The sequence below is a fragment of the Chenopodium album genome, chromosome 24 (genome assembly GCF_948465745.1).
Source record: "Chenopodium album chromosome 24, dcCheAlbu1.1, whole genome shotgun sequence".
Taxonomy (NCBI): Eukaryota; Viridiplantae; Streptophyta; class Magnoliopsida; order Caryophyllales; family Amaranthaceae; genus Chenopodium; species Chenopodium album.
In genome coordinates, this window is record NC_137857.1 from 21,249,557 (window position 1) to 21,275,904 (window position 26,348).

Below are 26,348 nucleotides of genomic sequence, written 5' to 3' on the forward strand. Positions count from 1 at the left end.
TTGTCCAATGGTTGAAAGAAATTATGTGCTAAAGCAGGGGATTACTAATTATTCACATGCTGCTGATGGAAAATTTTGCTGAATTTATATCTCTTGACTTGTCATTCGGTGTTAAACTTTAATAGATAGGAACAAATGAAACACAAATAATAAAATAGACAAAAGACAATTTTATGAATTTGTTTGCTATTTCTTTCAATTTGTGTGCCACTATTATGAAAACTTCAGAAATATAGTAAAGCAAGATATTAATGTTCTGTTCAAAAATTTAAGCATGAGAATATTAAGCTCTGTAAAAAGAGCGTAAACTACTTGGACCTTGATTCATTTTTGGATGCCGTCCATAACATTCATAAGGCCACAGAAATACTAATTAAGGGGAAAATTCTGATGGAAAATATGAGCTGGAAAATGTTAGGAAGAGCAAAAGGTTTCTTCAATTTGAAAGAAGGTTCATCGTTATTAAGGAAGGTGATTCTTACAAAGACAAAAGTTAGATTACTTTTAAGTGAATTTGCTCACAAAAACTGCCAACGAAGATACAGAAAGGTCAGTAGGTTAGTGTTGGCAGAAGCATGAGACCAGTATTAGCAAGCATATTTTATACTGGAAAATGTGAAACTCTTATTTTCATTATAATGTTGCTTCAGATTATCAGAAGCTAGTTTCTAGGAAAGTAGTTTCCTCTGATATCAATCCAATTAGATGGCTACTATGCGGATAAGAACAAAAAATTTCAAGCATGGCTTCATAGGACAAACTATGGTGAATTAAAAATCAAAATTCTAAGAGGAGACGAATTCCATCCCAGCAGTGATGATGACAAAGGAAAAAGTAACCGCATTCATAGAGTCCAATGAGGAGCACTGTTATGTCACTAGAGTAATGCTCGGAATGGATTTTTGATTGGAGACTATAGCGACTCCATTGAGATAATTCCAATGGACAGATGCTTAGAGTAGACTAGTATTTCAATTTCTACCGTCTTCCAGTGGGAGCATCGTTGCCACCCAATAACACAATGAGAAGAGATAAAAGGGATGCTTCTGCGTAAGTTCCGACCTTGCATGAGCAGTGGTAGCATACACAACTCAGAGCAGTGGCAAATTACCAGCAGCGGTTTATCAAGCTGTCATAAGACAATTTGTTTATGGATTGCGCAATGACATTAAGGTGGAGGTAAGGCTATTAAGACCCAACCAGCTAGACTCGGTGAAGGATTTGGCATGCAAGGTGAAAGATAAGCTTCGTTTGGGCTAGCAAAGAGAGTTTAGTGGCCAGGCCCAATTTTGAAACAAGAATAATGCTGCTTCTTATAACACTTTTGATTCTTATAACTCAATAAGAATTTGAACAATGATTTCACCCCGCCTGCTAAATAAAAACTTTAAACAAAAAGCGCGCTAAAGTCCCAATCAACTCCAGTCAATATCAAACTTTAGTAATCCCAATAGTGTTGTGAGTAATTTCTTTACTGCAACGGTTGCTGTTGGAAAGCGGAGTGGGGTAGCAACAGTGGGATAACCGATCAGTTATATAAGAAGGTTAATTTAGGAGAAAACACACAAAACAACTAAATAATAAATAAAGGAAAAAAGAGGAGAAGAAAAAAAAAAAGAAGAGGAAAGGGTTGTTTTGAAATGTAAATCATAAATGGGGCAAAAAAGAGTTGGAGTATTATGTTAATTTATGAATGGTAGATGGTCTGAAATAAATACATAATTCCTTGAATCACCGCAACACCATTAAGGTAATATCATTCCTCTCCAGAAAAATGCTCAACAGCATTTTCCTCCAAAGCAACATAATCTCTTTCCTTAACAAACCCCACAAGCTAAATCATCATTAGCCAATCTGCTAAATTTGGGCCCAAAGCCAAGGCCACTTTATGCATTAAAAGAATGTTCTCTGAAGAAATAAAACCACTTACATTGATAGGGATAGGGATAAGGAGGATATTGTAGGATAAAAATGATGATTTCCCTTTATTGTTATAGCTTAGGAATTAAATTGAGATAAGTTACAGAACTACTTAACTACCCTTAACCTTCTCCTCTCCCCTCCTCTTTCCCTATTTATTACGGGTAAAAAGTCTTTTACTAACTCATTTTTATCCCCATCCCTTATAACCCCCAGCCCCTATAAGTAGCTTTCTTATCCTTATCCTCATTTCACTAAACAAACAAAAGAATTCTCAGATCCTTTTCCTTCTTATCCCTATCTCTCTTCTCTTATTCCTCCAAAAATTATGTGAAGGAAAACATTTGAGCAAGACTCACTGTTAACTTAGCAAAGCAAGTTGTGACCTACTTTTCGGAGCATATCATTGGTATTGATCCTCCACAAAGTTGGTGTGTTAAACAAAAACTTCCACCTTAAAAGAGATCTTAGCCATTAATACAAACTTTGTAGGTGGAAAGGCATAGCGTTTTTGGAGACTAGCAATAACCAATCGGCAGTTGCAGTCCCTATGCTATTTGTTTTGGATTCTTTCTCTTTTGTTATTTTGCTCTCTAAAAAAGAAGGGAAAGAAAAACACTCAAGAACCACCAAAACATACTCTGACGAGTACAACACACACACATCTGATTTTTGCACTAATAAATCATTATAAGCTATTTGCTATATTACCTAAAGCAGTTTGAGAAAAGAAAAAAAAAAATCAAATAAATTATCAAGATACAAGTCATTACTACAATAGAAAATCAACAAAACTACAATGGAAAAAAAATTAAATTTTTAACATTGAAAAAGTGACAACCATTACAATATTTCTTTGAAGTTCAAGAGGAATAAGTTCATGCTCTTTTTCCCATCCTTTTTACTTCTTTTTTTGGGTTGTGGGATTAAATGGGATATAAGTTGTAAGTTTGAATTAAAGATATCACAAGAATCTCACTTACAGGTTCATGAGACAGCTCAGACTTGTGCAGAAGACCTTGCTGACCTCCATTAAACTCCACAAAAGCACCATACTCTTTGATTGACGTTACAATGCCTTTATAGACCTTTCCAACTTCAATATCACGACCTATGATAAATTCAATCTGAAAAAGAGAATTAGTATTCCTATAACTCAACAAATCATAAGAATATTTGTATTGGTGTACAATGGAACCACAAGCAACTCAACAGACTGAACAATTAGGGTTGAAAATAATTATAATTGTAAACAGAAGAGCCTAGATGGGACACCTTCTCCTGTGCTTTTTCCATTATAGATTGATTTTTAGCAATTATAGTAAGTGTTCCATCACCAACGGAAATCCGTGCACCTGACAAGAAAATTGATGTAGCAACTATTAGCACTTGTTAAAGAGAATTACAGGCAGTAGATTGTGTTATTAGTTTTCCAATCTCAATAACCTTATATTTGAAGTTTTAATATTAATAACCTACAGAACTCCTTTTTTTTATTATTAATATTTTTTTTTTTTTTTTTTTTTTTTTTTTTTTTTTTTTTTGCTTTACACAGTTCCTGTTCTTACATATTTGGATAATGCTCATACTGAAATTTGCTGATCCACAATTAAATTTTCGAAAACTAGGTACAACAAAATAAACCGTATTAGATTTTAAATAAACCTGTTTCTTCTTCAATCCTTTTTTTCAGGGCACCTAAAGGTCCAACCAAACGGCGAATAGAGTCATTGTGGTACTTCAAGGTAGCTGCAGCAAGGAAAGTAACTAGAATTAGTAAAGGTGCATCACAATGGTGACATAGTAGTGCGGATGTCATCAATAATTACCTAATCGAGGGGAGTTTCTATCATCTTCAGTACGAGGTGCATTAATCGCACGCTCCATATGATCAAGAATCTGGAGACGGCCTCTAAAAGCAGGGTCCAAGCTTTCACAAATTATATCCAACGGAATTCCAGCTGGTTTTATGTCTAATTGAATTGCTGTTATTCCATTACGTGTCCCGGATATCTTGAAGTCCATATCTCCGAGATGATCTTCCAGCCCCTGAAAAATTTGATCAATAAAAGCATTACGCTGTGATAGTCTGGCCAATCACAAAAATAAAAAACTGAAGAGTGTGATTTAGCTCGGACAGGCAAAGGGTGCCTTAGCAAAAAAGTTGCGTTGAAGTAGCTAATGAGCTATAAAACATATATCTGGCAGTTCCCACAGTAATAGTAGTTAAATAACAGACAATAGATGAGAAAAAAGAACTATGTATCTCGCTGATGCTAATTCAAATCTTCACATTTATATATGTAATCAAATGAAACAACAGAAGTTTCGACACTTATCTTTGTTATAAGAAGCTTCCAATTCTGCATGTAAGGACTCAATCAAACAACAATTATAGGCTCAAAAGACTAGAGCTCATTGTGACAAGACCACTTCTTAAAAAGTTCATGAGCAACATTGAATGACAAAAAGTAAAGTGATGCATTTGTGACCACAAAATTTCCTACTATAGTTCACCTATAACAGCAGCCCAAGTTTATTACAGTAATGATACAATCAATAGTAATGTGAAGGCATAAATAAGATTAGTGGCTAAAATGAGTGCTTAGAATGAGACCAAGGCACAAGGGCATCAATTTTTACTTCTCTATCATAACACTTTAAATTTAAATCCTACATGATGCTCGATTATTTGCATATAAGGACTCAATCAAAATTCTATTGAAGGCTCAAAATACTAGAGCTCATCGTGACATGACCACATCTTAAAAAGTTCATGAGCAACAGTTAATGGTTATAAGGGTTAAAAGTTTAGTGATGCACTTGTGTGCAACAAATTTCCTACTATAGTTAACATAGAACATCAGCCCAAATTTATTATAGTCATGATTCAATCAATAGTAGAGTGAAGGCATAATTAAAATTAGTCGCTAAAATGAGAGCTTAGAATGAGACAGAGGCACAAGAGCATCAATTTTCTAATTCATTCCAATAACGATTTTCCACAAAGGGGATATTCAATCAATCAATCAAAGCCTAAATCCAATAATTGGGGTCAACTACATGAACCAAAAGTGATAATTCCATGTAGTCATCCACATAAATCTAAAGGTTGATATTGTTTCTTAGAGTTCCACTACAAAAGAAATCCGTGTGAGAGAAATTTTAAATAAAAATAGTTTGTTTTTTGAGTTCAAGTTGGGTGCTTCCTTAAAATTCATAAGCAAAAGGATACAATCAAGGGACTCTTATACCATTTTGAATATACTCCCCTCTTCCCCTTTTGTTTGCTCCATAGGATTAAGGTCATTTTCTTTTTTATTTTTGGTTGGAAGAAATTTATGGAAGAGAAAAGTTTTAGGACCAAGGATAGTGGTTGTGAAGATAAAAGTGTGGTCCCCTAACCTTGGTTGGAAGAAATTTATAGTAGAGAAACTTTTTGGGACCAAGGATAGTGGTTGTGAGGATAAAAGAGTTCCCCTAACCAAAAATATTAAGGGGTAATTTAAAAAAGATAGACTAAAAAGGAAATTAGAACAAATATTAAGGGCAAAGGGAGTATATCTATGCTCACTTACAAAATCCTTATGTGCATCATCTAGTCTTTTAGTTTCCTACATTTGGAAATCTAAGCTATAAAAAAAATGTTCATTAGCCTTTATGTGGGCAACATATTATGTTGGCGACAAATTAGGAGTTGTTTCATATTGGTAGAATGACTAGAGTTTTCTAGCACTCTAAGTTACTGCATATCTTTAGAATTTGGAATCTCGATTATTTTCTCCTTCCATTTGTCAGGAATAAGCCAACCTTTGCGTAGTTAGCTCAAAATAAGTCAATCTTTCGATTAACTTAAAATAAGTCGACTTGTAAGAGTATTTTCTTTTAATAGGTAAAATGACCTACAACTTATTAAACAGGTTATTTTTTTTAATTATAGATAATTTAATAAATTTATTATGTTAATTATTATGTTAATAAACAAATTTAAAAAAAATTAAAAAATAGCTCAACCCCCTTCCCCCTTCCCCACCACTGCCAGCCCCTGCTTTGCCAACCGCCGGCGGCCAGAGGCCAGCAACTATCTCCCTCCTTCGGCGCCGAAGACCACCTCCCTCAACCGGCGCCGACGACCCCCACCTCTCTCTTACCCTTTTCCTCATTCTCGTTTCCCCTAACCCCACTCTGACCTTCCCATTTTCCCCGACGAACACTACTCCTCTCCCTCATCCCCACCATAAATCGACCCACCTGTAAATGCGTCATCAAAAACCTAATCCCAATCCTTGCGAAACCATTCTAAATTACTAAATGGGTTTAGGTTTCACGTTTCCAAAAAGGGGAAGGGGGCAGGGGAACGGGAGAAAGCAATGGGTTGGGTGTCGCGATGGTGGGGGAGAGGGGTGGTTGGAGTCGCCGGCGCCAGGGAAGACATCTGGCCGTCGGTCGCCAGCAGGGGGAGGGGCTGCCAGTGGTCAGTGATGGTGGGTGGCTGGTTTTTTTTAGTTTATTTGTTTATTTTATCTTTTGATATAATTATTAATTGAATTAATTGTTAATTACTAATTAATTAATCTTAATTATTTTTTTAAAAAAAGGACCAACCACACAATGACACATGGCATACTTTACCTTAATTGCCGGTTAATTATTAGTCTAACAGGTTTTGACTCATTTTGAGAAGATATCATATAAAGATCGACTTATTTTGAGTTAATCGAAAGGTTGGCTTATTTCGAGCTAACCACGCAAAGGTTGACTTATTCTTGACAAATTTTCCAATCACATATGTAGGTACCCTGTATAAGTTGGGTAGAATGAAATGAGAAAATCAAAATTAAAGATAAGAGTGTTTAGCTTAATTTGGATTGAGGTTAAAAAGAAACATTGACACCTTTTAATAATACTTTGCGTAATTTTCTAGGACCTTTAAAAGATGACATTCGTGATGCCGTGATGATACCCCCCCCCCCAAAAGAACTTTCATTATAGGATCATATTTACAAGTATAGCAATAATGAATGAGGGCTTCTTCCACAATCTTTACCTCAATTAACTTTTCAAGTCCCACAAATATCAGGCATTATTAGAAGAATGATGATAAGTAAGTGTCTCACCAAAATGTCAGTCAGAATGCGATAATCCGTTATCTTGCCAGTAATTGGGTCAACCTCACTAACAAGGCCTACAGATACACCTGCTACATGTTCTCTCACAGGAATTCCAGCATCCATTAGAGCCATACTACCTAATAGAAAAACGGAGTAAGCGAAGGGAGGGAAACAGAATTTAAGTAGAACTACAAATGCATCAATAATAACCCATGAAAATTCATAGAGCACTTACATAGAAAAGTTGTCGTTATATCATTTAGAAAAAGAGGGGGGAGAGGGGGCGGCGGAGGATGGCATCATTGGCAAATCAAAGATTTTGAGGGAAATAGGTGCATATTTCTATACAAAAATTGTAAACTTAATAATGTCTAGCACATAAATAATTAGTTTAGTGTTACAACAGAACAGTGGTGGATCCGAAAAAAAAATTCCTAATATGTTCAGGGTCATAAAGAACGTACTCCTTCCATGTTTTAAAAAGCATTACACTTTGATCGGTACATAGTAGGCAATTTAATTGACTTAAATAAAATAAAAGGTAAGTGGGGTAGTTGGAGTATTAAAAAATTGTAAAAGAAAGATAGTGGGGTTAACAGTTTATTGAAAAGTAATGAATGTGAGAAGAAAGAAATAATAAAAAAAAAAGGTAGTGGGTTGGGTGGGGACCATGAAAGGAGAAAGGAGTAATATTAAAATGTAGTTTTTTTCCAATAAAGGAAATGTAACACTTATTAAAACACGGCTGCATTTGGTAATTGTAACACTTATCAAAACACGAAGGGAGTATAATAAAATCCAATAGTACAATTTAAAATTTAAATTACAAATCATGATTCGGGTGTGCACATTCCTTTAAAAAAAAAAATTCCAATTAAGATGAGTCTTCATGTTTTGAAAGCTATTTATTATATCATCATCCTTAACCTATGTTACTCGACTCGGGTACCCATGTCCGACACGGGTACGTATCCAAGTGTCCGACTCGGCTATTTTGTGAATTTTTTTTTATGATTTTCAACTATAATGAAGTGTCCATGTGTCATACCCATGTCCGAGGGTCGAGGGTCCGACACGGGTACTTGAGGTAAAATGAAGAGTCCGAGTAACATAGCGACCTTCTATGTTACTCGGACTGAGGTACCCATGTCCGACACGGGTACAAGTGTCCGACACGGGTACAAGTGTCCGACTCGGCTATTTTGTGAAATTTTTTTATGATTTTCAACTATAATGAAGTCTCCATGTGTCATACCCATGTCCAAGGGTCGAGGGTCCGACACGGGTAGTTGAGGTAAAATGAAGAGTCCGAGTAACATAGCGACCTTAACTATATGACTAACAATCATTCGATAGGTGATCACTCATCTTGTTGAACAATTTGTTTTTTACTTCTTTACATAAGTCATTGAGGAGATTACTCTTCACGTATTCAAAACTAATTAACACTAATTCTACATCAAACCTAACTCAAAGTCTCTTGAAAACATGTAAAATTGTATATTGTTATTCTAATTCAACCCTAAAATCTGAAATAATAAAATTGCTTGAATTGATTATAGATGACAAAAATCACTTCAAATAAAAGTGAGGTAGTCAATGCCTACTGCTTTGGTTTGTTTAGGAAATAGGTACCGGTATTTAGGGGTGCTCACATCCGGGTACCCGTGTACCCGGGTTTTCGGGTAGTTAGAAACTCGTCCCAATGCCCCGACCCGAGAAAATCGGGTTCCCGGGTTTCGAGTACCCGGATATCTCGGGTCGGGTCACAGAGTACTCGAATTTTTTAATGATTACAATTAATTTGCTCCCAAAAGGTAAAAACGTGATAAACAATCAAGATCTACTACCCAAACTGAACACAATAGAATAATTATATTACAACCTACATACAAAATAACCAATTTCACAAAGCCAATTTCAAAAAAAATAAAATAAATTGAAATATACAAAGAATAAAAAAGAAATTAAAATATAATTAGAAATTGCATTGCCAATTTGCCATCAAGGAACTAGATCGTACATATATAAACAATTAAAAAAAAAAGAGAACATTGGTATTTGCCTATTTGGTACTGTTGAAAGTCTTGCAACATAGAAATGGTTTATTAGAGCTTGGAGTAGCGACCACCGCGATATTGTTGGGCGAAGTAGCAACGACCACTGCCAACGGAGTAAGGCGAAGCAACAACAAGCCAGAGACGAAGGTTGGAAAAGCAACGGTAGTGACAGAGGAGTGGACGATTGCCGATGAAGCTGAGAGTGAGGGATGAGAAGAGGCTTTGAGAGTTTGAGGAGTAGAGAAATATGAAAAGGGGATGGAATTAAGGCGTGAGGAATTAAGGATGAATTGAGTGAAGAAGAGATAGAATGGTGGCTGCTTTTTTTTTTATTTTTTTTTTTAGGGAGTGTGAAAAATAAAACCCTATAGCTATTGGGCTGGGTTGGCTTGAGAGAGTGAGACTTTTTATTTTCACGGCATTATTCTATTGTTAACGGGTACTCGGGTACCCGAGATAACCAAATTGCGGCCCATGACCCGTCTTATGAAATTGTTATTTTGGTAAGTCGGGTACCCGACCCGAAAAAACAAAAAAATTATCCAATTACCCATCGGATTTTTTGCGGGTCATCGGGTAGTCGGGTCGGGTTTTTTTGAACACCCCTACCGGTATTGGGAGCCCTTTTTGGGCTAGTAAAAGTCAAAAGGAAAAAAAAAAAAAAAAAACCAATCAAAAAAGGGGGGGGGGGGGGATGCCATGACCACATGTATTAAGTCAGACTCCCTTACCGCTGGCAGTGGCGTTTATAGAAACATAGTGCATTGTTTCATATAACCCATTATCAAAACTAGTATATATACATAACCGATCAATTATTTTGGATCCAGTATGGGTTCAACTAAACCCATAATGGATTGAACCCATACTGGATGTGCCACTACAGTAGATCATCATTGTTTATAACTATAAACTTTTTTGTATTTTAATTAAAGTAACTTTTAGCATTGCCTACCAAACTGACTAACATAATAACAAATTAGATTTTTTTTTTTTGGTGTTCCACTCGGTTCACCCTTTGGGCTAATTCGAATTCGGGAATCAGTGGGTGGTTAAGTTCCCTCCTAATTGTCAATTGTTGTTGCAGGGGATCAAACACAAGTCCTCCCTACAAGTGTAGTCCTAATCACCACTACACCAACAACTAATTGGTTAATATAATATCAAATTAGATGATTATAGTAATAAATTTATACTTGTGTAAATTATAAATTCTCTCTTAAAAAGATAGTTTATCCAAAATTTTTGCTTGGCGCAAAAAAAAGACAAAATTCTAATTGTTGTAAAGGTAAGTTATGTAATTTTAATAGAGTGAAAAATGAGAATAATTAGTGAAAAAACTTTAAAAAAAAAAAAAAAAAAAAAAAAAAAAAAAAAAAAACACGCAATTAATAAGTAAGCAATTCAAATGGAAGTATCTAGTAGACCACATTTGTATTTATTTAAAATTATGTATATAACCCTCTAAAAATTGACTAACTTTCTTCAATATCCTTGGAAGAACTTAATATTACAAAGCATATGGCAAAGTTCCTGGAAAAAACCATCTTCCATTATGGGGTCCCCATGAGATAATCAGTGACCAATGAACCCATTTTCAAGCAGAATGCGAAAACTTACGGGCAAAATACAAGATTCAACACCACAAGTCCTCTCCATAAAGGCCACAAATGAATAGGGCGATGGAGGCGGCAAATAAGAACATCAAGACAATTATCCGACAGATTTAGGCAACAGGGTAGGTTAAATACTTTGCCGGATTAACCCATTTCTTTCTTACATTTTCGAGCGATAGAAAACCCTAGTGGGGATAGGCCTTATGAGGGTAAAAAGAGCATTTCTCTATACTCAAGTTCGCTTCGGAGGTTAGACTACTTGAGCAACGAGGCCTTCTTGCACCTACCCTGCGACTAGTCTACTACTCGCTTATCGGGAGTTATTTAACATAAGGCTATCAAAAATGCATTTAATGATTATTCCGTTTGTCCCGTAATTAAGTGCTCATATTCCATTTTAGGTGTCCCAAAAAACCGTGCTCATTTGAAACCTTACCAATCTATCATAAAAGTTTGGACAAATTTACCCTTGTAAAAACTTGTCCTACCTTTTTGTACCCAAAAGTGCCATATTTGTACCATTTCACCTAATTCCCATTCATTCAAATTTCAAACCATCACTTTCTCTGTCATTAAATGCATAAGTACTAGCAGATTTACATACCGTTAATTACAAATAAAGGAATCTCACTATTCCTTAATATTCGTACTATGTGATAAACAAGCACTTAATTATGGGACGGAGGGAGTAGCTTTCTTTAATAAACAAAACTTCCATATTACTATACAGATATTTTTATAAATAGAGAAAAAAAAAATATTCCTTCAATAGTCTTTGGTCTGATTTTAGACTCGTGATCAAACCTTGTTGATTACTGAAAAAGGTATGAAGTATGAACAACGGGAAAATATTAAACAACCAAAAACTTAGGGTTTGAACATAGGAGGTTGGGACTCACTGCAAACATGTACAAGGCTGGTTCGTGTTTAACACTCTAAAATATTGACTTATAGGTATGGAAGCCGAAAATGAAATATAAAAAAGACAACTAATTGGGCTCGGGGGTACCAGACTCCACCAGCCACCTTATAGCTCCTTCCATGGGAGTGGAGACGTAAAAAAAGAAAATAAAAATTAAAAGATAACAAAATAAAATTAAAAACCTTTCAAATATGTATGAGAATAAAAAGAGAACAAATGATGCAGTACAAAGCATTTAACTTAGATGTACAAGATATAAGACAAAGTTAGAGACCAAATAGTCACTCCCTCCATTCCATAATAATATTGACACACTTTACTTTTTTTCAATATCCTTACATTAACTTTGACAATGGTTTTTTTTATTAATGCATTATAATTATAATAAAAAATTAAAAATTAAAATCATCATGTACATGTTAAATTAGATAATGATATAAACTTTCATTATATCAACTTTTTTGTAATTTTATTTATCTTTAATAATTCATATTTAGGGTCAAGCTAGTGCATTGGCAAGTGTTCTATTTTGACTGTCAATTATTATGGAACCGATGGAATATTATTATGAAAAGTTAGACAGAACGGAACTGATGCAAATAATGTATGAGAAATACCTCCACAAACACTTGCCATTGAGGTGGAGCCATCAGAAGCCATGACTTCTGAATTTACACGCACTGTATAAGGAAAATCATGTTCTGGAGGCAATACAGCAAGAAGAGCTTTCTCAGCAAGTGTTCCTACATCACAACAAATTATATTTTAAAGCCATCAATTGTGTGAGATATTGGAAGAATTGGCCTTTAAGTATAGTATTTAGAACAAATAATGTACCATAGATTCAATAAATTTTTAACACATAAACAGAAGATTAAGAAAATCATAAGTTACACATAAACAACGACGTCTCCCACAATGTCATCAATTTTACGACACAAACATAAAATAAAACATTAAAGGCAAAAGCCAAGATTTTGAACCCATATTAACGGATTAACCTCATTCAATAGAGCTTCCTGAAGCAGCAAAAAAAATCTATAGAATCAACTATGTCTGCTAAACAAAACAACCGTACTTTGCCTATCAGTAAATAAACTAAGCCTCCAATCAGCATTTATGCACGGCACATGTAAGCTATAAAAGATCCAGATACCACACAGCTTGCAAATCTAATGTTCTGGATTATTGCAATTGCTTGATAGAAGACAAAATGATGCATATGTGGGGCAGAAATGGCTATGCCTAGTTGCCTATGCTAGAGTATTTCTCTACTCTCCTTACATCTCACTAATGCATTTGGATGCCACAATTTAAAGGTTAATGTCCAAGTTTGACCTTTCACATCTTAGATACCCACCATAAATCTTTTATGTTTATGAAAATGCATAGGACAACAAAAACAACCTACATCACTACACATTGTAAATTGTAATGCTTACATAGAAATCTAGCACGACATCAATTAGTCAATGACTTAGGCGTTAGTCTCTTCACCTTACATTAGGATCTTGTCATGTGATCAAATATCTGTAATTGTGTACTAGTCAAAATTATTAAAATAAAATATCTTATAAAAATACACAATAAGATAAATCTAACACCTTATTTGATATTGGTTTTCCACATGTATTTGTGTATATATATATTGTAAAAGTTCAGTCATACTGTAAATGAAGAAAATCTATATGATTTTTAAAACTCAAAGGAATAACATGTGATTGCCATGTGTCACTCTTCCTTAATATGAGGTGGCGACACATGAGTAATGACATTGCATAAATATTGTTTAAAAAATTGTTGGGTTAATTAAAGGTTTGATCCGTACACTTTAATTTTAATGAATGTTCAACACAGCAAGAAATAATTTGCAAGCAATATATTAACTAAAAAAGTCAATAATTAAAAATAATAATAAAAAGCATAAGGAATAAAAATTATTACGGAGTATTCCTTATTCACAATCAATTCTAATTCTCTTCATATAATCCCACTCATATCATCTCTTTAAATTTTTCATTTCACATAAAATTACATTCATTTCCCTTCAAATCCAACTAATTTCACTATATATTGTATTCTTTTATCTTTAAAATACATTCATTTCTCTTTAATTTACATTCATTCACTTTTTATTTGAGTTATCAATAATTCACTTTAGTTTGTAACCAAAATTGCATGTAATTAAACCCACAAAGATTTCGAATTGCAGTTTTCAATTAGCCATCTATTCTTATGTAACAATCTCTGACGGCTTGCTATTTTTCCTTTAACACAACTTTATAAACACTTACTTTTTTTACCCTTTCATATCTAATTGCCTTCGGGAACTTGGCATTCACAATGATGTATTTTATTTTAGTTTGTATATATTTTTTCTTACGGTGTATCAGAGTTCACTAATCATTGTGAATTGGCAATCAATCAATCAATTAATCAATCAAAGCCTTAATACCATAAATGAGGTCGGCTAACATAAACCAAATTTATTTATTCCGTGTAGTCATCAACATAAATCTTCCTCTTCCTATCAAATGCTTCATCCTCATGCAAATCCATATAATTTATATCCTTTCTAACTCCTTCCAACCAAATCTTTTCGGTCTCCCTCTCAACTTGGCCTTCACAATGATGTATTTTATTTTGGTTTTTACATAATTTTTCTTATGGTGTAAGAAAAAATATACAATAAGATAATTAAGTAAAAACCAAAATAAAATACATCATTGTGAAGGCCAAGTTGAGAGGGAGACCGAAAATGACTTGGTGAAACAAAATTGGTAAGTTGCATAGTTTTGTATTCTATTATTTAAAATGGTTTGATTATGGCTTATTGTTCTGCATGATAATCTGAAATTTATTCATGAAAAACATTTTATTGCATGCCATTATCTCTTTTGGTGAAACTAGAGAAATTTTTAGGAAAATCTTTAATGTACAATTAACCGTGTTGTTAATTGGTTAAATTACAAAAGATAAGCAGACAACTGCAGGAAGAAAACATAGACGCAAAAAGAAGCTAAGTAAGCAACTTAATCAAAATGAAGCCCCTCCAAATACTAAAATGGAAAGGACAGACAACAAATGGTAACAAAGTTGAAGTGTAAGAAAACTCTTCACATATTATCTACACAACAATCACAAATAAATAATGACTTAACAATTAATGTATTTCACTTGTATTGCTGCCTACAGGGACAAAAGAGTAGTGAGGAACAAAGCTACAAAAGGGAGAAAAATATGTATTTCGTTTAAGAAAAATGATAGAAATGTCATCTAAATTATGCTATAAAGTCAAAGTCTTCAAAAGACCTTTAATTACTTTTAAAGTGAATGTTTTATGCGGGACAATTTAAAAAAATAAATAAATAAATAAATACAAATAAAAATAAAAAAAAATAAAAAATAAAAAAAAAAACCTTAAATAATTTACGGTAATTCAATGACCTTCAAATTTGTTAAGGAAATAATCTCAGCTCCATCTTTCAAATTCAAAAAAATAAAACCCCCAACTCAAATTAAAAATTCTGGGCAACGCCCGCACCACACACTAGTTATGGGATCAAACAAAACATTAATAAATTCATATTAGATAACCTACTTTAGGTGAAGGTAGCAAAGCCTTTATAATAAGGCTTACTTTTAATACCCTATATTTAACAAAAATAAAAGAAAAAATTTCCACACGTTATTCTGTTTTTCTCTTATAAAGTACAAGGTCCAAAAAAGCCACTATAATAATAAATTTATTCTTTCAATGAAGTAGTTTAAGCATTCCTTAGGTTATTTGCATGAAGCACGATGTTCCACTTTCCCCATTGTCCTTGAGTTAAAGACATAAGATCATTCTAGTAAAGCATTTTACTCGATACCAATTTCACATAAATACCCACTATAAACCCCTTACCCCAATCCACAATGAAAGGAATAACATTGCATTTTGAAAAAGGCTAGATATTATTATCATAAACTCAAAAGTGCAAGGAATTAAATATATATATATATATATATATATATATATATATATATATATATATATATATATATAATTAAAATAATCAACAAGAAATATTTGTTCTAAGTCCTTTTTCTGATTTAATAATTTATGTAATTCACTAAAAATAAACCTTTAATAATGAAAACTAGCATAATAATAAGTATGCATAGAATCCATGATTCAATCCACTTCAATATAATATTTATTTCTTATGTTGTCTTATAAGTTATATGTATTTTGTTTGCAATAATTGGCATATAATAAGATATAGCTTAATGTTTAACCTTGAGATTAAGAGTTTAATTATTGATATTTACGAATTATTAATTACTTTAGACTCCAAATGATGCAACTATGAGAAGACCTGGAATTAAACTTAAAGTAATAAAGCAATTAATATTTTATTTTCTATTATTAATTTATAATTAACTTCGCCAAACCCACTGCTAGTCCCAAGATAAAGGAGGAGGGTTATGGGACAGCCAAGTGTAAAAAGTGTAAAAAAATTCTGTCACATCACGTGACATGAGCCACAATGTTTGAGAGTAGTACTAGATGGGTGACCTCCTAGGAAGTCCTCGTGTTGATTCATGTAGCCGATCCCTCTTATGGGATTAAGGCATTCACGCAAGCAAGCATTATTAGTTGATTATTATTTGACAGATTTTTATAATTTTTAGGAGTTAGGAATAATACTATATAAGGAAACAATTGTAATTTTTATATTAGAGTTTATGCGGAGTTAATTCTCCTTTGTGGCATTAATCATTTAATTATGTTTTTCAGGTGTAATACACAAACTTAACTCTTTATTCAAGAATGAGCTAGTTATTTATAGTGTTCTCATTTAAGAATGATTTGAGGGATTCAAGATCCAAGGAGTTTCTTTAAGTTGTATGATTTGATTATTAGTTACTTTATTTTTGTGGTCAAATTCTATATCATCCAAAAGTTCTTGAAATTTTTAGAACTTCATAAACAAAATGACTCATATGGTCCATTAAAATAAAGTCATCCACAACCACCGTATGAATTGTCAGATAGCTTTAAATTATGTTGATATACACATAAGCTATTTCTCTATAAATCAAATACCAAGGACTCAAAGTTGACCTTGGTTTACCACATATACACAAAGAAAAGTTCACATATCTATGTTGTTTGCCCGATTTATAATACATCCAACCCCACAATTAATTGACTCCACCCACCTAAAAATTAGACTCGCTTTTTCTCCTTCGTTAGCCTTCATATATTCACAATGCAATAAATCTTCTCTCCCTCTCTCCATTTTCTTTAGTTATGTGTCATTACAAGTAGAAGTACCAATCGAAAACATAGACGTTATTTATCCTTTGCTTTGTTGCAATAGTAAAAACAATGTTTCTAGGTTTATGTTTCAAATGTAGGTATTAATAAATGGGCTTCAAAATTATTAATATGACACGAAGTTATCAGATTAGTAAAAAGGTAAATGACCAGAACCCCCTCCAACAAATTATGTGGTTTGCAATAACAAAAATTTAAGTAAATAAAAACATATTAAGATTTTGCCATCTAGTGATTTATTTTTCTTCATATATTCAATCATCCCTTCATATAACATTCAATTAAAGTGATTTCTAATTTATTTTTTCTATGCCTTTTTCTAATTTAGACTTCAAATCTCAAACTGTGCAGACTGATATGCACTTCATTATTCTTGTACTTTCTCTAACACTGTCTTGGTCGCAGGTTTCTTAATTGGATGCTCTCTGGTTTAATGTCTTCTAATTTTTCTTTCTGCTTTACAATCTTGTTATGTGCTTCTAGTGTGCACTTTCCTGTTTCCATTAGTAAATCACTGGCCCTAGGCTAGCAAAAACGCTAGAGTCACATGTCATTCTCTAGAGTTCAAAGGGTCAGAAGAAAATTCAAACAAGGCACAATCAGACAGTAGATATTACTATCATACCATGCCCGACTTCTCGCCTATTAAGGCCAGCTCGTTTCCCCACTTCATTGATTGAAAATGGAGGAAAACTATAATGAAGCATGAAACGTTTACTTGAAGGGCCCACTACAGATTCCAAGCGTTGTGCATCACCAGGTGCTCCAAGAGTCACAGTACATAGTACCTGAAGTTTAACAAGGCAAGTGACATGAATAGAGCTTCAAAGCATCCCATATGAGTCTTTTTGTCCTGTTTCTAAAGATATTATACAAATTAATACTTGTACTGTATCATGGCAAGTGACATGAATAGAACTTCAAAGCATCCCATTTCAATTTTTTTTGTCCTGCTTCCAATGAAAATATATAGATAGATACACTAACCTGAGTATCTCCACGTGAGAAGAGGGAAGATCCATGCAAAGCAGGCAAGTTACCAGATTCACAGTAAACTGGCCTCACTTCGTCAAGGCGCCGTCCATCAACTCTCGCACCTTCTTTAAGAATTCTTCTTCGAACAATCTGGCAAGACATCATTCTAACTATTACTCCAACATTCACACATGTATGGAATTAATGTTCCATGAGCACAAAAGGTGGAAGATAAAGGGAAAGACAAAAGATTAGCGCTGGCGAAATATATAGTTACTGATATGGTAAATGCACTCCTAACGTTGAGGCAGCATCTTTCAACTGTAATTAATAAGATTTGACAATGGGTTGCCTACATAAGAGGATTCATGAAGTATTTCTCTCTAGACCACATTCAGATGAAAGTCAACAAATCATGTGAGAAAAGGGCGCTGAGACTGGTCTCAAGCTCATCTTTGACCTTGAGTTATGAGCAAAATAAAGAAAGTAATCCAAATTAATGACTTTGAAAATTGCAGAAATAGTGGTTGTAAGCCTAACTGCACCAAGAAAATACTTCATGCCTTAGATTTACAACCAAAACAAAAACCCCAAAAATAGGCTACTTACAAGTATGCCTTACAAGAATTTAACTTAGTAAAGAATGCCAGGAAACTATGCAGAATATAACAACACAAACAAACTACCTGCTTCCTCACAGTATCTACTGCCTTGGATAGTCCTTGTATGCTTTCTTCATCACATTCTTCTTGAAGGGATTTCTTTACATCTTGGGTGATTTGGTCTAAAGCTTCTCCTCTTTCAAACTACGCACAAAAATAATTAAAAAGATGGATCAATTTTCTACTTCTATAAAACACTGAACCAAACCAAGAATCTTACATTCACTAGATAACATTTACAAAAGTAATATGTTTACCTTGCCATAAGTAGGATCAGAAAAAATAGCCTCAATACGTGATTCTGACAACTTCCTAATCTTTTCCATTGTAGTTTCTGGCATCATAGATAATCTGTATTCCTTCTTTTGTTTGCCAGCTTTAGAAGCCAAGCGGATTTGAGGCTCAAGATACTTAACAGCCTGCAGAACTTAAGCCAAGGTTCACCAATAGTCTCTAGATTATCAATACAATATAGAAGAATGCTAATTTGAAACTGACCTCAGGATGCGCAAGCCTCAGGCCAGCCTTTAAATCTTTTTCAGAAATTTCGCAAGCTTGCACATCTATCATCAAGGTTTTATCCTTTGTGCAGGCATACACCAAGTTAAGATCACTCGAGCTCAGCTGCAGAACGTTGACATCAAGGCAATAAAGTTAACAATTCTAAACATTGTAAGTGCACCAAGGCACTCAGGAGCAAAGCTCGATTATATACTCTCTTAGGAGCCCCAGCACACTGTTTCTAATGAAAGGCAAGGTTCTATTGAGGTTGATGAGGCAATTCACAAAGGAAGAAGACTTTGATAACTATGGGAAAAATTTTACACCAATGTGTTCCCAGTTACACAATTTGCATCACACTACTATATATTTATAGAAATCTTTGTATGCATGTCACCTTGACAAGGCACATGCGCTTGACTTAACCTTAGACTAACACTTCAAGACCCAAAGTGCCTTGATGCACCTGAAGCCTTTCACAACATTGATTTCAACTGAAATAACTGGAGTATTTCACAGCAAGGCCACCACAATATTTGTTCATCACAGAGACTCAGATGTTTTCATCAAAATAAATTATTTACTAGAGAACCATCAAAAGAGGTACAATTTCAATAAAGATTTACTTATACATACATCTATGATGCTGGTCATTCTCCCACGATTATTAGTTTTGGACATGTCAACCATTAGAATACATATTCCAGATAGACAAGCCATTTAATATACAAATTCCTAGGTTTCAACATTAAGTAAGCTTGCAAGTTGTTCATATAAAGTAGTGTCTTGGATTTGTTTTTAAGCATATTCCAAGGTCTGATGTCCATTTTAATTACGTGAGTCAAGATAGGAAAGAACAAGAAACAACAATATATCAATTTAGACTTCAAAAATGAACTCCATAGAATATATGATCTCTACCATTGCACGCAAAGGTAATCCTTCCCAGAATAGATATCTGTATTCAACACATATACACCATTCACCCACAACCCAAGTTATTTCAGCATAGAAATCTTACACGAATTTGATAGCTATAGGCATAGCAAAAATCATGTGCAAATTGACATATAAAACCAACATATAGCTATTCTACTTCAGTGTCATATGATGGTTCACTCATAGGTGATTGCAAAAACTCCTTGACAGAGCAAAGCTTAAGCAAATCAAACAACTCCATTCCAAGATGACAAAAGAAGAGATCGTGTCAACTTTTTCCAAGAAGTATATGTGATACTTGCATATATTTCCTTCATGTTCACTTTTACCAGGAGATTAATAAAGAACGTGGCAAGTTCGGCTGACCTAGCCATTTGTTTAGTAGGTCCTAGTTATATCATAAATTATTTTCAGAGTCGGTTTATATGTTTTTACTACCCTTTTTAGGAAGGTATATCATGTTTTAAGCACGTTTGAGTTTCTTATCATTATTCAAAATTATTTGTAAACTTTGTTTTCATCCTTTTTTTTGTTTTGAGCTTTCTTAGGCAATAAGGAGTCATAATAAGTGTGACTTAATAACCAACGTAAAGGTAAGAAAATCATTAAAAATTAGTGAATATGTGTTTTTTCAGCCTATAAGCTTTTCGAATTCGGAACCTTAATATTTCCTTTTAATCAATGTGTTTACAACTAGACATATCCCTATCTTATTAAAAGTACTACCTCCGTTTCTTTTTAGTTGACACGTTTTGACTTTAGCACTATTCATCCACCTCCCTTTGACCGTATTTTGTGATTTATACGTAATGAAAAATATAGTCATGTGGGATCTTGTTAGATTCGTAACGTTATATACTTTCAAAATATCAACTTTTCAAAATTTTTGCTTATCGACAATTAAAGATATTAATGATAGAATAAGCGCATTGGCAAATGTGACTAAAGAAACGTGTGTCATGGATCGGGTCGAGCCTACACAACGGCCCATAAGGGTATATGAGAGAAGGCACAAAATCAGAGCACAAGACCATCAGCAGCACCAGAGTACCCCGGAACACCCCGGAACAGGACAAAATGATTTAATGCTCCACTATGGAATGTGGTGAATGTACTACTGCACTGAAGGCCTCCTTGGCAGAACAAGACAAAGCATTTTATTGCTAGGGTTGGATTGCTTGTATTGGGAACTTGGTATATATAGTAATAGTAATGAAATAGGAGAGGCATGTTGAGAGAAGTATTGTAGTAAGTAGACTATCAGTAGCAGTAAAGAACCTTGTAGCCGTTATTATTCAATTAAATCAAGTTCCAAGCTTTCCTCTAAAAGATTCCATTTTTATTGCTATTTCTTTACTGTTACATTGTTAGAGCTAGCTAGTATATTGCAAGTGGTATCAGAGCAGTTCGATCATGGTGACACCCACGCTATCACAACGAGCAGATGCAGTGGATGAGAAACTAAGAGAGTTGGAGTCGAGATTGCAAACCATTGAACAAAAGTTCGAGGCACAAGAAACACACCTTAAAACCATTGCGGAGAAGATCGGCTCTCAAGAATCCACCATCGAGAGAGCAGTGCAAGCCGCGGTGGCGGGGGTAGTGGAGGCTGAACGGAAGAGAATGGAGGACACTTTCGCTCGGACCACTACGAGATTGGAGGAGAGGATTGATAGGTTCAGGATTGAACATGAGCGGCTAGCAGCAGTAGAAAGGGAGAACAATCACAAATTCCGGGAGGAAGTGAAGAGGAATGCCGCCGGAGGTCAGGGAAACCGGCCACCAATACAACCTCAACCAGTCATTCAACCGATCAATCTGGATGCCGAGGTGAGTCACAACCACGGTATTGACGAGAACGAAGTGCATTCACCGATAAGGAGGGGCTGGAGAGGCGGTGGTCAGGGAGAAGGAGAGTTTGAGTTCCGCCACTGCCTGGTGGAGACGGTGGTGGTGACGGCTCCGGCGAGAACAGGGGGCAGTGGAAACACCGCAAACTTGACATGCCGGTGTTCGAGGGCACCGACCCTGATAACTGGATCATTAGAGCAGAGGTCTTTTTCGAATTTTATCAATTGACTGAGAGGGAGAAGTTGGAGGCTGCGGTGGTAGCTATGGACGGGGCAGCGCTCAAGTGGTATCAATGGGAGAAGAAAAGGAGGCCGTTGACAGGGTGGAACGACCTGAAACAGAGGGTGCTGCACGAATTTCGACCTTCTCACACGGGGTCGCTTTATGAACAATGGTTAGCTGTTGAACAAATCGGAAGTGTAGAGGAGTATCGGAGGAAATACATCGAACTAGCAGCGCCTTTGGAGGGTATCCCTGAAAATATTATGCTTGCTTAGTTCATCATCAATGGGTTGAAGGGAGAGGTCAAGACTGAGTTAAGGATGCTCAACCCGTTCAATCTAGAAGCAGCCATGGACCTTGCAAGTAGGATTGAGGAGAAGAATAGGGTTTGTCAGCCTAAGAGAGGGAGTTTTGGGCCTCCCAGATTTGGATCAACCCAAAACAACATCAGCTCATCCCAAACCCAGTCCAACAATATACCACCCACCCAAAATAGAGGATCCGGTTTAATTCAAACCTATGGGATTCCTAGTCATTCGGGTTCGACCCGACCCGGATTAAAACCACCCGAATCACAAGGCTCAGTTAATGTGAACGGGCCATCTGGATCTTCCTCAACCCGCAATAACACGCGTTTCACTCGGAGGCTAACAGAAGCAGAGTTGCAAGAGAGAAGGGCGAAGAACCTCTGTTTTCGTTGTGACGAACGGTGGGAAGCCAGTCACCGTTGCCGGAGAAGGGAGATGAGTGTGCTGCTGGTGGCCGAGAAGAAGAAGAAGAAGAAGAAGAAGAAGAAGAAGCCGAGGAGGAAGAGGAAGAATCGAGGGCGGTCGGAATGTCCTTATGCTCTGTAATCGGAATTTCAAATCCCAAAATGATGAAATTGAAGGGTGAGGTGGCCGGAAAATCTGTGGTGGTCATGATAGACCCCGGTGCTACGAACAATTTTGTGGCGGTGGAGCTCGTGAGTGATTTGGTGATTCCGGTGTCGAAAGGGGGAGAGTTCTCGGTCGCGTTGGGTAATGGTGAGGTCATTAAAGGAAGAGGAGTGTGCAAGGGCGTGAGATTGGCGTTGAATGGAGGGGTTGCAATAGAAGAGGACTTCCTCCCTCTAGAACTAGGAAGTGCTGATGTAATTCTCGGGATGCAATGGCTAGAGAAGTTAGGGGCGGTGACAACGAACTGGAAGACTCATGTAATGAAATTCAAGAACAAGGGAATGCCGGCCACGCTCATTGGTGATCCGTCCCTTGAGAAGAGAGAAATCTCTTTTAGAGCCATGATCCGTAGCTTGAAGAAAGAGAGGCAGGGAGTTTGGGTGGAATTTGGGGGTTTAGAGGGAAGGAAAGAAGAACAGGGGAAACAGGACACTATTCCACCCTTCCTGACCGAATTATTAGAGGAATTTGTCAAGGTGTTTGAGATGCCTAGTGGGCTACCCCCGAAGAGAAATCATGAGCATGCTATTGTGTTAAAAGGAGGGAGCAATCCGGTGAGTGTCCGACCATACCGATACCCACAAATACAAAAAGATGAGATCGAGAGGTTGATTCAAGAGATGTTGCAAGCCGAAATTATCCGACCTTCCACAAGCCCTTTTTCTAGCCCCGTGATATTGGTGAAGAAGAAAGATGGAAGTTGGAGATTTTGTGTGGATTATCGTGCCTTGAATAAGGAGACGGTGCCGGACAAATTCCCGATTCCGGTGATTGATGAACTACTAGATGAGTTACATGGTGCTAAGTGGTTCGCTAAATTGGACCTTAAGTCCGGATATCATCAAATACGAGTGAAGCCCGAAGATGTCCATAAAACCGCTTTTCGTACACATGAAGGGCACTACGAGTTCTTGGTCATGCCTTTCGGATTGACCAACGCACCGGCTACTTTCCAATCACTTATGAACAAGGTTTTTAAACCTTATTTGAGGAGGTTTGTGTTGGTGTTTTTTGATGATATACTAGTGTATAGCAAGGGAGAGATGGAGCATAAAGAGCATGTTAGAGTAGTACTTGAGACATTGGCAAGGCATAGTTTGTATGCAAATCGAAAGAAGTGTGAGTTTGGAAGGAGAGAGGTGGCGTACTTAGGGCATGTAATTTCGGAAAAGGGGGTTGCTATGGATTTGGAGAAGGTGAGGGCAATTATGGATTGGCAAGAACCCAAAAATTTGAAAGAGCTTAGAGGTTTTCTCGGACTCACCGGCTATTATAGAAAATTTGTGAGGCACTATGCTCAAATCGCAAAGCCACTGACTTCCCAACTTAAAAAAGATAGCTTCGGATGGAGCAGGGAAGCTTCTCAAGCGTTTGAGTCCCTCAAGAGAGCCATGGTGACAGCCCCTGTTTTGGCGTTACCCAATTTTCAGCTAGAGTTTGTATTAGAAACGAATGCATCGGGGTATGGTGTAGGGGCTGTGATGATGCAAGGTGGGAAGCCCATCGCCTATTTCAGCAAGTTGCTAGGAGTGCGGAACCAAGCCAAGTCCATTTATGAAAAGGAATTAATGGCCATCAGTTTAGCCGTGATGAAGTGGAGACATTATCTCTTGGGTAGGAGGTTTGTGATTCGCATCGATTAGCAGAGTTTGCGCTTCTTGACTCAACAAAGGGAGGTTGGCAGTGAATATCAAAAGTGGATGCGTAAATTGATGGGGATGGATTTCGAAATTCAATACAAACCCGGTCCATCCAATAGAGTAGCAGATGCCCTCTCGAGAAAAGGGGAAGGGGCTGTGCAGTTTGGGGTTTTAATTTCTACGCAAGTGATAGATTGGGCGGACTTGGAGAATGAGATCAACCTTGATCCGTGGCTGAGTGAATTGAAGATCAAGTTAGCAGGCAGGGAGATGCGAGAAAAGGATATGCCGTGGTAGGAGGGAGAGTTCTTTACAAGGGAAGAACGGTGGTGCCCAAGAATTTGAAGTTTATTCCTATACTGCTCAAGGAATACCACGACACCCCGATTGCAGGCCATGATGGTGAGGTAAAAACCTATCTCCGCCTTGCAACCGATTGGTTTTGGCCTGGGATGAGAAAAAAGGTGGGTGAATATGTGCGGATGTGCGAAGTTTGCCAGAGGAGTAAGGGGTCACAGCAAGCAGCAGCAGGGTTGTTGCAACCCCTGCCTGTTCCGGAGGTTGTTTGGGATGAAATCTCAATGGATTTTATCGAGGGGTTGCCACTTTCCAAGGGTGTTAATGTGATTATGGTGGTTGTGGATCGTTTATCGAAGTATAGCCATTTTGTAGGACTCAAACACCCCTTCAATGCCCTTAAGGTAGCTGATGCTTTCGTAAGGGAGATAGTTCGTTTGCACGGTTTTCCTTCATCAATAGTCTTGGATCGAGATAAGGTTTTTATGAGTCTTTTCTGGGAGGAGCTTTTTCGATTGCAAGGTACTCACCTTAAGCGGAGCACATCCTGCCACCCCCAAACCGACGGTCAAACGGAGGTGGTAAACAAGTGCCTTGAAACGTATCTCCGATGTTTTGTGGCTAACCAACCAAAAAATTGGGCAAGTTGGCTGCCTTGGGCAGAATTTGCTTATAATACATCACCCCATATATCTACCAAAATGACCACATTCAAGGTAGTATATGGAAGAGACCCCCCAAAGGTGTGGAAATTGAAGGATAATTCGACTATGGTGAAGAGTTTGGAGGAAGGGTTGAAAGAGAGAGATTTGATTCTTGATGAGTTGCGTATGAACATTAACAGGGCCCAGCAACTTATGAAAGAAAATGCGGATGGCAAGAGGAGGGATTTAGAGTTCAAGGTGGGAGATTGGGTGTTCCTCAAACTACAACCATATCGGCAACAATCAATTGCAAGGCGCCCTTTTGAGAAGCTAGCAGCACGATATTATGGTCCCTTTGAAGTTTTGCAGCGGGTTGGAAAGGTTGCGTATCGTCTGAAATTACCAGAGGGAAGCAAGGTCCATTCAGTCTTCCACGTGTCTCTGTTGAAGGAGGCAGTAGGTGAGGCCCCAGTAAACCCAACAATTCCTACTCAGCTCACGGATGACTTAGAGCTGATAGTTGAACCAGAGAGATGCTGGCAGTAAGGCGCAAGGAGGAAGGGAGAAGACAGAAAATTGAAGTGCTCCTTAAGTGGCATGGGCTACCCGAGTTTGAGGCTACTTGAGGACAAGGTGAAGGTTTTAGGGGGGAGTATTGTCATGGATCGGGTCGAGCCTACACAACAGCCCATAAGGGTATATGAGAGAAGGCACAAAATCAGAG

At 36.4% G+C, this 26,348-nt stretch overlaps 1 protein-coding gene across 2 annotated transcripts in view; it reads right to left on the reverse strand.

Moving 5' to 3' along the window:
- The window catches only part of LOC145611143 (polyribonucleotide nucleotidyltransferase 2, mitochondrial-like), a 32,795-nt gene that overhangs the window by 3,972 nt on the left and 2,475 nt on the right, over nt 1-26,348 (reverse strand). For both annotated transcript variants that reach the window (XM_081666388.1, XM_081666387.1), the window contains 11 exons: nt 19,091-19,216; nt 18,850-19,011; nt 18,617-18,736; nt 17,943-18,080; nt 17,581-17,743; nt 12,247-12,372; nt 7,038-7,168; nt 3,750-3,969; nt 3,586-3,669; nt 3,196-3,275; nt 2,904-3,047 (listed from right to left, as the gene is read on the reverse strand). In XM_081666388.1, coding sequence (XP_081522514.1) covers nt 2,904-3,047; nt 3,196-3,275; nt 3,586-3,669; nt 3,750-3,969; nt 7,038-7,168; nt 12,247-12,372; nt 17,581-17,743; nt 17,943-18,080; nt 18,617-18,736; nt 18,850-19,011; nt 19,091-19,216 — 1,494 coding nt within the window. The remainder of the gene's footprint in view (nt 1-2,903; nt 3,048-3,195; nt 3,276-3,585; nt 3,670-3,749; nt 3,970-7,037; nt 7,169-12,246; nt 12,373-17,580; nt 17,744-17,942; nt 18,081-18,616; nt 18,737-18,849; nt 19,012-19,090; nt 19,217-26,348) is intronic.